At 34.0% G+C, this 14,920-nt stretch overlaps 6 protein-coding genes and 3 pseudogenes across 9 annotated transcripts, besides 1 other annotated feature; 6 read left to right on the top strand and 3 right to left on the bottom strand.

Annotated features, from left to right (window-relative positions):
• Nucleotides 1-14,920: part of a mobile genetic element that runs on past both edges of the window.
• On the top strand, nucleotides 182-2,419 carry TVAGG3_0189270 (keratin-associated protein family; the record flags this gene model as incomplete). Its single annotated transcript, XM_051225899.1, has 1 exon — nucleotides 182-2,419. A coding segment is annotated over one exon (2,238 nt), but the record flags the coding sequence as incomplete, so codon positions are not given.
• Nucleotides 3,210-4,107, top strand: TVAGG3_0189260 (annotated as a pseudogene). Its single transcript has one exon. A coding segment is annotated over exon 1 (898 nt).
• On the top strand, nucleotides 4,963-5,513 carry TVAGG3_0189250 (annotated as a pseudogene). Its single transcript has one exon. A coding segment is annotated over exon 1 (551 nt).
• On the top strand, nucleotides 6,385-7,080 carry TVAGG3_0189240 (KilA, N-terminal/APSES-type HTH, DNA-binding family; the record flags this gene model as incomplete). Its single annotated transcript, XM_051225898.1, has 1 exon — nucleotides 6,385-7,080. A coding segment is annotated over one exon (696 nt), but the record flags the coding sequence as incomplete, so codon positions are not given.
• On the bottom strand, nucleotides 7,639-8,103 carry TVAGG3_0189230 (uncharacterized protein; the record flags this gene model as incomplete). The annotated part of the gene is made up of 1 exon (XM_051225897.1): nucleotides 7,639-8,103. The coding sequence occupies one exon, from the start codon at nucleotides 8,101-8,103 to the stop codon at nucleotides 7,639-7,641; it is 465 nt and encodes a 154-aa protein (XP_051110883.1).
• Nucleotides 8,203-8,416, top strand: TVAGG3_0189220 (organellar and viral DNA polymerase type B; the record flags this gene model as incomplete). The annotated part of the gene is made up of 1 exon (XM_051225896.1): nucleotides 8,203-8,416. A coding segment is annotated over one exon (214 nt), but the record flags the coding sequence as incomplete, so codon positions are not given.
• On the top strand, nucleotides 10,108-11,063 carry TVAGG3_0189210 (organellar and viral DNA polymerase type B; the record flags this gene model as incomplete). Its single annotated transcript, XM_051225895.1, has 1 exon — nucleotides 10,108-11,063. A coding segment is annotated over one exon (956 nt), but the record flags the coding sequence as incomplete, so codon positions are not given.
• On the bottom strand, nucleotides 12,065-12,631 carry TVAGG3_0189200 (HNH endonuclease family; the record flags this gene model as incomplete). The annotated part of the gene is made up of 1 exon (XM_051225894.1): nucleotides 12,065-12,631. The coding sequence occupies one exon, from the start codon at nucleotides 12,629-12,631 to the stop codon at nucleotides 12,065-12,067; it is 567 nt and encodes a 188-aa protein (XP_051110880.1).
• TVAGG3_0189190 lies at nucleotides 12,682-13,534 on the bottom strand (annotated as a pseudogene). Its single transcript has one exon. A coding segment is annotated over exon 1 (853 nt).

The raw sequence follows: 14,920 nt of genomic DNA, 5'->3' as shown, positions 1-14,920 counted from the left end.
ATTTCAATCTCCATGAAATCTGTTTCATCTGTTATAACGAATGAAGCGATAGTATTGAAGTCAACCATTCTGAATGCAAGCGCCTCATTCTGTAGACCTAAGTTTGTTTGTAGCTTTACTGTCCCGTATTCGTTTGGGTCTGTACTTTGCAAATAGAACAACATTTTATTCTCATTAAAATATGAGTATAGCTGCATATGCGTATGAAGCTGACAGAGCTAAACGTTTATATTTTGGTCAATACTCTCTCACACTTACTGACAAATATATTGTTATCACTGATGGAAATACTGAGAAATACATAACATGGAAGGACTATGAAAAGTTTGACCCTATTTTAACTCCATGTACTATGCCGTTTATAAAGGACGGTGAAATTATTGAAAAAGATAATACAACCGTATATAGGTCTGTTTATGAAGCATTAGAATATATGTTGAATCATAACCCAAAAAGATTTGACCCAAGCACTACACCATGTGCAATGCCTTTTATTAAGGACGGTGAAATCGTAAGAGTTCCGGATTCAACGGTTTACACAGCTGTTCAAAACAGTTTACAAACCATTTTAGCGAATATCTTTAATTCAGAAACTACAGAAATAAAATTACCATATATAACAGATGCTAAAGAAATTAAATCAAAAACGACAACATTATTTACGTCACTTAATGATTTAATGACTTATATCATTAATATTCCTGCACCAACTACAACATTTGATCCAAACTCGACGGTTTGCAGTGTACCTTTCATAAATGACAGTTCATTAATTGCTTTAAGGGATTCAACAGTAAATGAATCATTAAAGGCGTCATTAATGAAAATCATTGATTTTAACTCATTCACGAATACATATAATTCATTCATTAATGTTTCATATGCTTCTAAAGAAGGTGAGCCAAAAACTATCGATAAAGCGGTGTATGAAATAAAAGCATCAACGACGAAATTGAATTCGTTAACTTTTGACGGTGATAGTTTCGTTAATGACATAACATCGGGGAAAACAATTTTAACGAAAGAATACTTAAAATCTCATGTTAGTGAGTTCGTTGAAATTGAAAAAGAAGGTGGAATTAAGTTCGATCCACTGAATTTCATTTTCAGCTTAGCGAATGCGGGTGTTAGTTTCGCTGAATGGACAACTATACAGAGTGAAATAAATGCAATATGGACGTTTTTGGGGTCAAAAGCGGGAATGGGTGAACTTGTAAATGCTGCAAGAACATTAGGTGAAACAGGAAATTTTGTAGATGGTTTTAAAAGACTTGTTTCAAATGTTTTAACAAACACAAAGAAATTATTTAGATATACCATACATAACGGTCAGATTTTCGAACAGGTAGCAACAAACCCTCCGGTTATGGCTGCGTTGATGATGGTTAGAGATATAAAACCACGTAACGACGGGAACGAAGAACATGAACAACAGGATACTGGTCGGGTTATTCGAGACATTAAAAACGTGTATCCTGAAGTTATTGATTTATTTAGAGGAATTAATGATTCAATTTCAAAACATTCTATAACCCTCGATGAAGAGAATAAATTAACAGATTATATATTCGTCATTATTGCAGAATTAATGAAGAGAATAAATGAAAAAGGAATTGGTGATATCATTAATGTCAGCGATGTAATGATGAAAAGAAATTTTGACTCATTATTTACAAAACCGAAAACAGAATATAGTCTTTATGACGTAATTACCGAATTAATGAAAAAGATTAATGATAATAAGAGTTCTGGCGGAAGAGTTGAATTAGAAGTGAATGATGTTAATGAGAAATTAGCCGAAAAAGCAGACAAAAATGAACTTTTAGCTCTGAGTGATAAAGTCAAGAACCACGTTCATTATATAACTTCAGACGAACAGATTATAACGGACTACCATGGATATTTAACACGAACTGAAGAAGAAGTGAAGACGGAAGATGTTAATGAAAGAAGATATAAATACATTCGTGCTAAAGGTTATGACATAAGCTGTACTGTACAGTATGACACAGGTAAAGCACAAGAAGCATTTAGTTATAACGATGAAATATATGCCTCTACTTTCTCTGTTAAAGGTGTATTAGTTGAACCAAGATTTACATTGAGAGTTAAGGCAAAAATAACTTTTGAAGATGCTATTAAAAGTAAAGCTGACAAAGTTGAACTTGACGCAACGAACAAAGTTTTGAAATCTCATAAACACAATATCTCCGATATAAATGAACTTCAAGCTACATTAAATAGTAAAGCTGACAAGAACCATACACATGAATCCTTCACTACTGTTAGAGCAGACGACATAATATTGAACTATACCCTTGGTTCAAGTGCACCTTTAGAGAATCCAAGTACAAGCGTAAAAGATACACTAAACTCCTTAAATAGTAAATGTATGAACATTGAAGTTCATGTCAGAAACTTTGAAACACATGAACTACCAGCAATGTTAGATAAGAAAGCAGACAAAGAACATACACATAACTCCTTCACTACTGTTGCTATAGAAATTATTGAAGGAACGGTTGACGGAACTGATGGGGATGCATTATATTATAAACCTCCTAACTTTCCACAAGGTTTAACATCGAATGAAAACATAACAACGAAGAAAAAAATTAGCTGTAAAAATGTTTATGTCATGGGTGATGAAAATAATGTTAAATTCACTGCTCAAGATTTATATGATAAGAAAGCAGACAAAACAGAGCTTCAAACATTAAACACTGAAATACTTCAAACATTATATCCTGTTGGTTCTATTTATACGTCAATGAACTCAACAAATCCAGAAACAGTTCTGGGTTTTGGTGAATGGAAGCAGATTGTAGACAAATTCTTATACTGTGCTAACTCTTCAAAGACGGCAGGAGGTTCGAAGAAAATTAAAGAAGCAAACCTTCCACCACACACTCATACAGGAACGACAAACACAACAGGTAATCATTCACATTCAATAACAAAAAGAGGTTATACAAATCTTGCAGCAGGTTCGGATAGACAGGGAATGCATAGATATGATATTTCAAGTGACCCAGTAGATTCAAGCGCAGGTATTTTCTGTGGAACCACAGGAAATCATTCACACACTTTCACAACAAATCCAACAGGCTCGGGTGAAGATTATATGCCACCATTTATGACTGTATTCGCATGGTATAGAGTTCATTGAACGCGCTTGAGCCTTGAATAAAATCTTTAACTTTACATAAATGAGCTTGAAAGAAGTATTCGAACAACATCCATGGAGGTCATTTAAGAAGTTCAATGAAGCTGCAAAGAGTTGGGGATTTACTAACAGAGCTGAAGTGAAAAGGTTCTTTGACAAAAATGTTGTACATCAAACAAAAATAAACCCTTACGACTACTTTTTACCAATTTACTCCAACACTCCTGACGCATACCAATTTGACACTCTCATTCAAAGCAGAAAAGGAGGACATAAACCATTCCTCATCTTCATTAATGTTAACACTCGCAAAGCATATGCATATCCAATGAGGAATAAAGGAACTCGTGAAGTGTTAAGAGTTTTACAAAAGTTTGTAGCAGAACATAGCCCAAGTACTTTAACATCAGACCAAGACAGTGCATATCTCAGCAATGAAATCACAGATTTCTCATTAAGCATAACATAACTCACTACACTACTGAAGACCATAACCATAACATACTCGCATCATAAACCGCTTCATAAGAACGCTCAGAGATTTAAATCAAGAGCGAGACTTTACCGAAGAAACAATGAAACATTTTCTCGAAGTATATAATTCCTCAACGCATTCTACAACAGGCCATACACCAAATTCAATGACACAACAACAAGAAGAAAAGTATATACAAAAGAAACGAAGCCAAACACAAAATATCAGAAATTCAACACAATTTACTCTCATTCCTGGTACAAAAGTTCGTGTAGTTCTTGACGACAAACCGTTGACAAAGAAACGTTTAAGGTTAAGTCGAAATTATTATATCGTAGACTCTACGCAAGGTAATGGATATCTTATAAAAGCTGCTGACGACTCCATTGCATTTTACCCTCGACATAAATTAGTCGAAAGTAGTAATGGCAAACTTGCTGAAACCATTGACGAAGCAAAGCGAGGAGTGGTTATTGAAATACTTGGCTACAACATAAACGATGACACTTATAAAGTAAGATATGAAGGAGGCGTTGAAGATGTTATACCATCTAAGAACTTGAGAGAGTCAAAGCCAACACATCTGGGACCATTAGAGCGGGAGTACTGGAAAGACAAAAATAAGCCAGAAAGAATAAGAAAATTCTTCTAAACTTTTTCATTAGATGTAAATCAGACATGAATGAGAACAGTCATGATATCATTAATGGTACCATTTATTTTTGTCATAAATTTACACCAAAAATATATTTTAGGTGAAGAGGTGAATCTCACCCGTTTTCTCACCTGTTTTCTCACCCTCGCCGCTAAGCGGCTCAGACCCTTTGGTTCTCGTGAATTTTCATGAATTTCCTTAAGATAGAAAAAATAAAGTTAGTTTTATTTTTATTTATTTTTTTATTTGTTATGCAAAGATATTGATTTCAACAATCGCACAACAGCAATTCAAGCGCGAACGGCAGGACTCTGTCCACAACAGCACCAAACTCGTTAGTTATGAATCCTACGTCAATGTTAGTAGAAATGAAAAACTTCATTCCTTCTTCATAATACTTTCGAAACAAAAATCCAGAAGATAAAGCAAGAACTGTTAACAAGTAATTTAGACTGTACCGCACAGGATGAAGAAAATGAAGAATATCTTTATGACATGCAGGACCTCATCGACCATTTACCTAAACTACCTGAAATTCAGCAACAAAAACTAACCATTCCCGAATTTGACGAAATTGAAGTCAAAGCAACTGACTCGGTAGAAATAAAGAAGTTCATACGAAAGGTAAACTATGAGTTTCTAGGATATCATTGCAACCATAAAGTTATGGACAAAGATTGCGACATGGTTTATAAAAATATTTCTGACCTTTACAAATCCGAAGAATTTAAGACATACGATAACTTTGTTTCATTAGTTGCAAAATGTGTATGGCAGATAAGAGATAAAGATAGAAGAGGTAAGGTATGGAATGAACAGATAAAACCAGCAGCTTTTGAGTTAAAGAAAACCATTGACGCCTTAGTTGTTCTAGCTGGTTTTATTTCAATGTATAACGCAAAAATGAATCCGCAATGTTCAAAATGTAAAGCAGCAATGAGGAAATATATAACTACTCAGTCAAAGAGATAGAAAGAATGCGAAACGACTATGCAGACTTAAAGAAAGAAGCAGAAAAGCCAGCAGAAGATAAAATGGATATGTTGACATTTCTTAATAAAAACTATCCAACAGCAGAAGATTTCCTTCTGTCTGACGTCAAGAAGAAATATAAAGAGACTTTCGGCATGATTAAAACATTCGATGTACTAAAAGAAGAAATAGAAGCTACGAAATTGTTTAGGATTTCAAATATACATCGTACAATTCATGTAAAACGCTTGTGAAAAAACAGGTGAGAAAAAGGTGAGAAAACGGGTGAGATCTCACCTCTTCACCTAAACATTATTTTTGCTGAAAAATGACCAAATTTCATGAATTTTCATAAAAGATAAAAATAAAGTTAGTTTTATTTTTATTTATTTTTTTATCTTGTATGTAAAGACAGTAATGTCAAACATTGAGTTTGAAACAGTAAGAAAGATTGACAATGACACCAAAGTGGTTAGAATTGGTGATTTAAACGTAAGATACTGTAAGAAATACAACAAATATTCTTTGTCAGACATTATAACACCTTCTGGAAAGAAAACAAAGGACTGGGTTAGAATTGCTTCTACTCAGAAAATTTTGACAAGAAATCCTGAGCTCATGATATCGGTAAGATTCTATGGAACTACAGCATATCTCATTGACAAAAGTCTTATACCAATAATTCTTCTGTGGATTGACCCTGTTGTTGGATATAACTTCATAACTTATGGTTCATTCGACTCAGAACGTTGCAGTGAAGGCTTACTTTACATCGTTCAGAAACCGAAGGACTTCAATACAAAGAGATATAAGATAGGAAGAACATATAATATAACTCAAAGATATGACAGTACAGTCAATAGAGTCAAGGTTGTGTTCGTTAATGATATGAGAGCCGCAGAAACAGAACTACTCGAAAAGTTTGAGAAAATGTATGGTGCTCCCATAAAAGGTAAAGAAACGTTTGAAGTAGATGAGATAGATAAAGCTATAAAATTATTTGACGAAGTTGCTGAAAAATACATGTAAAGCGTTTATTTTTGTCTTTTGTGAAAGTCAGAAAATAACGCTAATTTTTTCCTAACAAAAATTTTTATCTTGTATGTAAAGACAGTAATGTCAACATCAGAGAACACAACAACTGCTATCGTTCATGAAGCCATAAATGAAGAATACGAGTACATACAGTATAACAAACAGTTACGTCTCATTCGTTCAGTCAAAGACGATATGTACCAAATGCAAAGTATAATGAATGCTCTTCGTTCTACAAAGCAAGCATATCATTGGTTTGAAAACCAACAGACAAAAGAACTTTTAGAAGAATTTCCTCATATAATTGCTTTGCAGAATGAAGAGATTCCGTATGAAAATCGCAAGAATTTGGCTCCTTGTTTGAAAGGTTATTATGTTCATAGACTTTTAGTAAACGCTGTAGCAATGTGGGCTTCACCTCGTTATGCTTGTTATATTTTCATGATGTTAGATGAACTATATAAAGCAAAAGATGAAGTCATTGAATCCAAAGACAAAAGCATACAGAAAAGAATACCGCGTTCAGTACCAAAAGGAAAGGAAAAGAGTTATAGGTATATGATATATACTGAAGAATTGGAGAAAGAAGAAGATAAAGATATGGTTATGTTGCATTTAGTCAGAAGAAACAACAAGAGCTTTTATGACTTAGCTAAAATATATAAATCTGACAGAAACTGGTTCTATCGTGAAAACTTACCGATTTCAATGACACCGAATGAGCAAATAAAGGAAATTGTCAAAAATACTCTTCCTCAAACACACTATGACATCAAAGGTTGCACAATACTTACATTCAAAGAAGACTTAACATTACTGAAGGAAAAAATAACAGAATATTTCGATAACTTCAAAGAGGAAGAATGAAGTCACGACAACATTAATGATGAAGTCACGACAACATTAACGAAGAGAGAATGAGGTGAAAAAAGAGGTGAAAAAACGGGTGAGATCTCACCTCTTCACCTAAAATATATTTTTGTGCTATATTTACACTCATTTACGAAGAAGTCATGAATCCTACGTCAATTATGTTCGACACTGATAACATTAACGATAACATAAACGATAACATAAACGATAACATAAATGCTCCATGTCAATTATGTTCGACACTGATAACATTAACGATAACATTAACGATAACATTAACGATAACATTAACGATAACATAAACGATAACATAAACGATAACATAAACGATAACATTCATTTTTGCATTAATCCTGCTGTGTTGTCAAAATGTCATGTTGTCATCATTTTTAAAAGAAGTTAATTAACCTGGTGACATGGTGACGTAGTGACACCATCAGTTATTCAAAAATATATTTTTGCTTAAATAGCTTCAGGGTCTATTTCTTCAACCATTTCACTTCCTTCGTCAATGTCAATAGAAGCTTCTTCAACCTTTGGTAAGAATTTCTGTATAACATCTTTGTTCGTTATTGTCTTCAGAGATGAAGGATAATATTTCACATTTGTTTCACCCTTCTTATATTCTTTCTGTTCGGAAAGATTTAAAGCAATACTGAAGAAGTCAATGTTAGAGTTCTTTATGACAGTATAATGAGTATCTTTGACATTCACGAAGAAACTCTTTTGTTTCAAAACTACTGCTAACTCTTGTGAAGTATAACGTTTGCGGTCAATGACGATAGCTAATGGTCTGACATACTGACCAAACTTAGATTCTTTCACAAACTTCTTGTTAAAGATAACATTAACATTTGAAGCATTATTGAACTCATTCTTGATGGCAGTAGCGAGAGCATTGTATGAAAAGAACTTGCAATCTTGCATGTGTTTCATTAAAATAAAAATATTAAATTATTTTGAAAAATAACTTAAAAAAATCTAATCTAATTTTTTCAAAAAATATTTTTTTATTTCCTACTAAAGATGTATCGGAAGTTGTCTAAGTTAGAACACTCGGAAATAAAACAACTTCTTACAGAAGCTAACATAGATGTTGCAAAACATTACGCAACAAACAAAAAAGCACTCGCTGACATCCTCAATGACTATAATGGTGCAATAAGTTATGATAGAATTCATGAGTTCATAAAGCCGCAACGCGGCGAGGACGAAGTCCATGCAAGAGCATTTCCTTTAAATGACGTTGCTATTGACTTATATCATAGACGTTCAGTACCTCATGAAGTAAGAAGAGAAATGTTTGACATAACAAATGCAAACGTTGGTGAAACAAGAAGAAGAGACGACACACTGAAACAACAGAGAAGAGAGATGTTTAAGAGCGCTATAGAACAAGTTCGCAAAGCTAACGATGTCATTCGTTCCATTGACGACAAACCAAAAGAAGGTGAGAGATGGTTAAAGAAAGATGAAGAGAATAGGAAGAGAAATGTGAAGTCAGGCAATAGACTCATTGACTTTAACATCGAAGCTTTAGATGAACCAAACAGAGACTACTTACACAAACATTTCGGTAAGGTTTTCATGAGACTCTTAGAGAAATTAAAATAAACTCCAACAGAGATGGATGGTATGTTATAAACTTGGTGGAAAGTATGAATGTTCTACGTTAAACCTCAATAATATTGGAACATTACTACATCAGCTCTTGAAGGAGAACTTTATATCAGAGATAGAAGCAAATGCTGCAGGTATTGTTGAAATGCACTATGACTTCTTCTTGACAAACATAAAGAATCTTACTGAAATAAAGATGTATGATTTAACAGAATATGAAGGCTTAACGATGTCAGATGTAAAGAAAGGCAAACCAAAAAAGAGACCATATAGAGATGAAAGCACACTGACAAATGACCAGAAAGCCATTTTGGAAGCTCTTAAGCAAACAGGAAACCCAGCACTTATAGAAAGCTTTTGGAAAGATAATGGTGAAAAGAAGTTTTATAAGAAGAGAAGCGGTCAGTTCTGGAAGTATCTTTGCACATTACCTATAAATCTTGAGCGCTACCAAATCTTCAATGAATGAACAAAAGAACTGCAACACTTATGACAGAAGACAATTGTTTCGTTTATGCTTGCATTCAGGCTGGAGTAGTGGAGAGACTATTGACCACATGAGAGAAGTCATTCGTGTTAGAGACTTTCCTCAAAGTAAAGTACAAGAAATTTCTGACGCAACAGGTATAGCATTTAATGTTACCATTGGTTATTTCAATGACTCAAGACATAATGAAATAAAGAGATACATACCAAAAGAATGTGAAACTGTTCGAACTATTGACTTACTTCTTGTTGAAGACCACTACATGCTAAATGAAAGATTACCAATGACAACATATTTCATTCGCAACTATATAGAAATCTTGAAGGAGTTGTGGTGGAATGAACATTGAGAAACAAATGAAGATTTATACAAAGAGAGAAGATAAATATGTAGTTCGTTATGATAGAACAACACCGTTATGGGATGTTATGAAAACATTGTGGGAGTGCAAATATTTCGAACCTATTTCTTATGGAGAACTTTTCACATATACGACTGACTTATATAAACAGAACCTTGCACCATTTAAAGATTTGACATATGCTCCAAAGTATTGTGTACAACTGAAGAAGAAAGCCGAGTCAAAAGAAGTAAATAAAAATAAGTGCAAGTTCATTCCTGAGCACGTTTTCTTTGCTGACTTTGAGTGCAGTACCGATGGCTTTCATAAAGCTTTTAACATATGTTACGACAGTGAAGATGGTTCAGTGAGTGAAAGCATTTGGGGTCAGAACTGTGCAACAGAATTTTTGGAGCGACTTCCTGACAAGAGTTTAATATATTTCCATAACCTCAGTTATGATATAAACTTCATCTTAAGACACATGACAGAAGTGAAAGGAACTCCCATCATTAAAGGTTCACGAACAATGCAAATAACTGGCTTATATAAAGGAAGGGCAATTATTATAAAAGACTCTTACAGTGTTATAAATAAGAAGCTTAAACTATTTCCTGCTATGTTTAACTTACAAACAGGACCGAAAGAAGTATTTCCATACAACTACTACAGCAGTGTTTTGTTAGCAAATGACAACAGAACTGGTGTCATTTCTGAAGCATGTAAGTTTATCCGGGATGCAGATACATTCATGAAAAACATAGATTCCATCAAAGGTTGCAGAATAGATGAGAACCACTTCGACTTAGAAAAGTATAGCACATTTTATTGCAAACAAGATGTAAGAATTTTAAGAGAAGGTTTTGTTAAGTTCCGCAATGACATATTGAAAGAATTTGATTTAAACGTTTATGACTACGTTAGTATTTGTTCAATTGCTAACAAATTATTTGAGAACAGAGTGTACTTCCCGAATGGAAATTTATATGACCTCTCAAATAAACCAAGAGAATTTATTTCACGCTGTATTCAAGGTGGAAGATGTATGCTGTCAGATAACATTAAACAAAAGAGCGAAAAGAAACTCATTGCTGACTTCGACGCTGTTTCATTATATCCATCAGCTATAGCAAGACTTTATACTTTAGAAGGTATTCCAAAGGTTATGAAGAAAGAAATGTTAAGCACAGAGTATCTCATGAGACATTTATTCGATGACGACCAAAAGGAACCCATTGGTGAAAAGTTTATGTCTGGCTTCTTTGTTCTCATTAAGATAACAGAGATTGGAATACATAGACACTTTCCTTTAATAGTTTGTGACCCTGAACTAAATCCAGAACTTAACGTTCCCAGAAGTTCAAACACTTGCTGTTTAATGTATGTTGACCATATAACATTACAAGACCTCATAAAATATCAAGGTGTCAAATGTGAAGTGTTGCAAGGATACTATTACGATGGAAACAGAGATATTAGAATAAGAGATGAAGTAAAGAAGTTGTTTGAGTTAAGGTTAAAGTATAAGAAAGAAGGAAATCCTTTGCAAGAAAATATAAAGCTCATTCTGAACAGTATTTATGGCAAAACTATTCTATCTCCTATTGAGTCAAAAATAACCATAGTAAATGACAAAGATGCTATAAGATATGCCATCAGAAACTACAACCATATAGTGAAGTTCGAAGGTTTGGATGGTTCAGATAAAACTATTTTCAAGCTAACGAAAAGCATTTGCAGACACTTTAACTTCTGTCCACTTGGTGTTAACATTCTGTCTATGTCGAAGAGAATAATGTGTGAAGTATTCTGTACTGCTGAAGATATGGGACTTCAAATATTTTACCAGGACTGTGATAGCATGCATATTTTCAATGAAGACATACCAAAGCTTGCAGCAGAGTTTAAGAAGAGATACGGTCGCGAACTTATAGGAAAGAACCTTGGTCAATTTCATTCTGACTTCGCAGAAATAACACCTGGAAAACAAAGTTTAGCATACAAGTCAATATTTTGTGGAAAGAAGACCTACATAGACTTACTCACGAATGATTTAAATGAAGTTGCATTCATGCACGTTGCAAAGGTGTCAAACAAGACGTCCTTGCTTTAACAGCAATGAAATGTTTCCTGAAGCTATACAATGCTATTACAATGAAGATAAGAACATTCACATACCTGTTGGAACATATGACAAAGACTCTGAGTTCAGTTTAATGAAACTTTACAAAGCACTTCATGATGGTCAAGAGATTGGATTTGACTTATGTAAGTCATGTCCCTTGCTTTGAAGAGAAGTTTAACTTCTCAATAACGACTAAAACAAGCTTTATTCGTAAGTTGAAGTTCTGAGGTCATTTATTTTTGTCAGCAATGAGGTCATTCGTGATAAAAATAAGCCGCTAGCAAGGGCGAAGCATGAGGTCATATATTTTTGTCATTTATGTATAACCATTGTCTCTCTTAAACTTTGCAATAGACAGCTTTGTTCTTCTTCCTTCTACATCTGTAATGTTTATATAATCTTTGTTATACTGTCTTAAGACATTCATTCGTCTGTATTGAGTTCCCATGAAATAGTAAAAGGCATCTTCACTTGGGACATAGTAGTAGTTCTCTAACGTGTGATATGAGTATTGTATAATTTCAACAGCGTCTTCAGGAAGAGAGTCAACAATGTCAAACCAATAGCCATTTGAACCGGAAATATTTCTCATGTTTTCTCTTCTTGTCGTCCATCTTAAGTTCGAGATATGAAAGTCTCCTCTGTCTCTGTTTATATGGTCTACTTCACGAAGTCCTTCAGGGTTCGGAATGAAAATTTCTGCAACTATTTTATGTTTCATCAGCTTGTGTTTGTTTAAATTTACACAAATATAACCATCTCCTTGGTCAAACTCACTAACAACTCTTTTATTGCTTATACGTCTAATTGGATAAGGGTACTCTGAAAAGATTTCATAGTCATTGTCATGTTCGAGTGTTTGCCAATGTCCGTCACCTTCCATGCCTTTCACTCAAATAAAATTTTCAGAAAAAAATAAAATTAGCGTAGATTTTACAATACTGCGATGGTAGAGTTTAAGAGTTGTGCTTCAATGTAGAGACAGTCCTTATGGTCTGGAGGTAAGAACACTGGGCTTATGGTCATGAGTGGAGAACATGTCTATCCAAAACTCACGATTGAAGCCAGTTAATTTATAGTATTTAGGGTTAGGAAGTGGTGAAGTTCTTGTATGACCAATGAACTCATTTTCAACTCCCTTACTTAAGTTTGAATATAATATAGCTTGCTTTCTATCCCAAATGCCAGGTGTTACAATCTTTGAAAATTCATTTTTCCTCGGAAGCATTGCATCATAATTGAAAACATTTTTGAAATCATCACTTGGTTCAGAGATTTGAAATCTTATACGTAATGGATTTTTTTCTTTTAGCTACTTCATTGAATGGTGAGAATACAATGAATGACAGTCATGAGTTCCATCTTCATTTTCATTAAATTCATAATGAAAGTCTATAAGTTGTGGCTGACTACCTTCTTCTTTCAGTTGTGCAAGAAACTCACGTAAAGGCTGTAAAGTTTGTACTTCAATGTTGAACTTTTTCTCGAACATCTCATTAAATGAAATCATACATTGTTGCAATGTTGTATCGTCTTTAAAGTATTTGTATATGTGAATGTTTTGGGCGCTTAAAGACTGTTCGTCATTTTCTATCTCGACTTGAAGTATAAAGTCAACCTTTCTGAAAGCACGTGTTATATACATAGATGTTATGCCAATGTACTTCTCTTCATTTATGTTCACAATCCAGTCTGTTGGAAACTTAAACGTTACTCTGTTCCCCTTTATTTTGACGTCAGGGTTTTCACTACTGAACGCAACAGATAAAGGTATTTGTCTATACATTTAATTCGGATAAAAATAAACCATTTACTCTTTCTTTGCTTCAGCTTCTTTAGCTTTTGCTTCAGCTTCTTCTCTAGCTTTTTCGCCAGCAAACGTGGGTTCTTCTGTCTTCCAGCAGCTAATGCAGCAAGTTGTTTTTCACTAAGTTTTCTCTTTGGTCTCTCTGGCTTTTGTTCTTGTTTTTGTTCCTTCAGTTCGGATAAAATTTGCTCACGAATTTCTTTCTTCAATGCTTCAACATCTATGACCCCTTGGGTCTTGTCCGTAGGGCTTGTCTGAGTCATTTGACTGCAGATAAAAAACAAAATTAAAACTTTAACCGATGTAAAATGAGCTTGTCAAAATCAGAGCGAGAGTCTATTATATTAAATGACGCAAGAGGAATACAACATCCTTTCTATTACGTAAGTCAGAGTAAAGATGGTAAAATATACGTAAGAAAAAGAAAGGTTCCATTAGCGAATGCAGAAAGCGACAACATTAAGGTGTATGGCAAGGGTGAAGTCCACGAAGCCCATATAAAACCTTCTGTTCAAACTGAAAAGTCAATAGAACCAGAAGAAAAAAAGCCAGATGTACTTTCAATAACGAACCAAGAGCTTATTGCAAAGTTCGTGAATTTCATTGAAAAAAAACCGAGTCAAAGAATCCTGACCCGCCAGTGAAAGAAGTTGAGACAAAAGAGAATGTACAGTTCATTGAAAATGTCAAGAAACAACTTCCACCACGAATGCCAAGAAGAAGAGTGAGAATAATGAAGTAAATAGATATTTTTATCTGAAGTAAATACATGCAGAACGAACAGCTAAACGAATTTACTCCAGCAGAGCATATTCATCAGATTCGCTCATATTTCGATATCATAGACAATGCAGTTCAAATTGGTGACACTAATAGAAAATATTCTGACGCAAAGATTCCATCACAACCTGGAACTGCTAAAGATAACACATGGGTAACATTCAATCTCTCACCTCCTGGTGAAAATATGTTGGACCTTTACAATACATTCATTACGTATAAAATGGAAGGTCAATTTATTGTAGATAAAGAAATTGGTTCAGGTTCCAATAAAACAAACCCACCAGGATTTTGGATTGGTTTCGATGACGCTTTCTATGCAGTTGCTGGATATCAAATCCTTGCAAATGGTCGTATCGTATATTCTCAAGACAACGCAAGAGAAGAAGCATATATAACTTCAAACTCACAAACTACCGAACAAATAAAGAAAGTAGATGTTTTCTCAAAGACTCGACATGAAGATGTATGGAGTCATTCGGGAACATGCAGAACAGGACAAATTGTTAGTGGTCCAATTACAGCAGGAAAATCATTTGATTTTAAGCTTCGTTTAAGAATTCCTGTTAGAAATTTTCCATTAGA

Source organism: Trichomonas vaginalis, chromosome IV (assembly GCF_026262505.1).
Source record: "Trichomonas vaginalis G3 chromosome IV, whole genome shotgun sequence".
Classification (NCBI taxonomy): domain Eukaryota; phylum Parabasalia; order Trichomonadida; family Trichomonadidae; genus Trichomonas; species Trichomonas vaginalis.
Note: the sequence above shows the minus strand (reverse complement) of the source record. Positions and strands in the feature narration are given on the sequence as shown.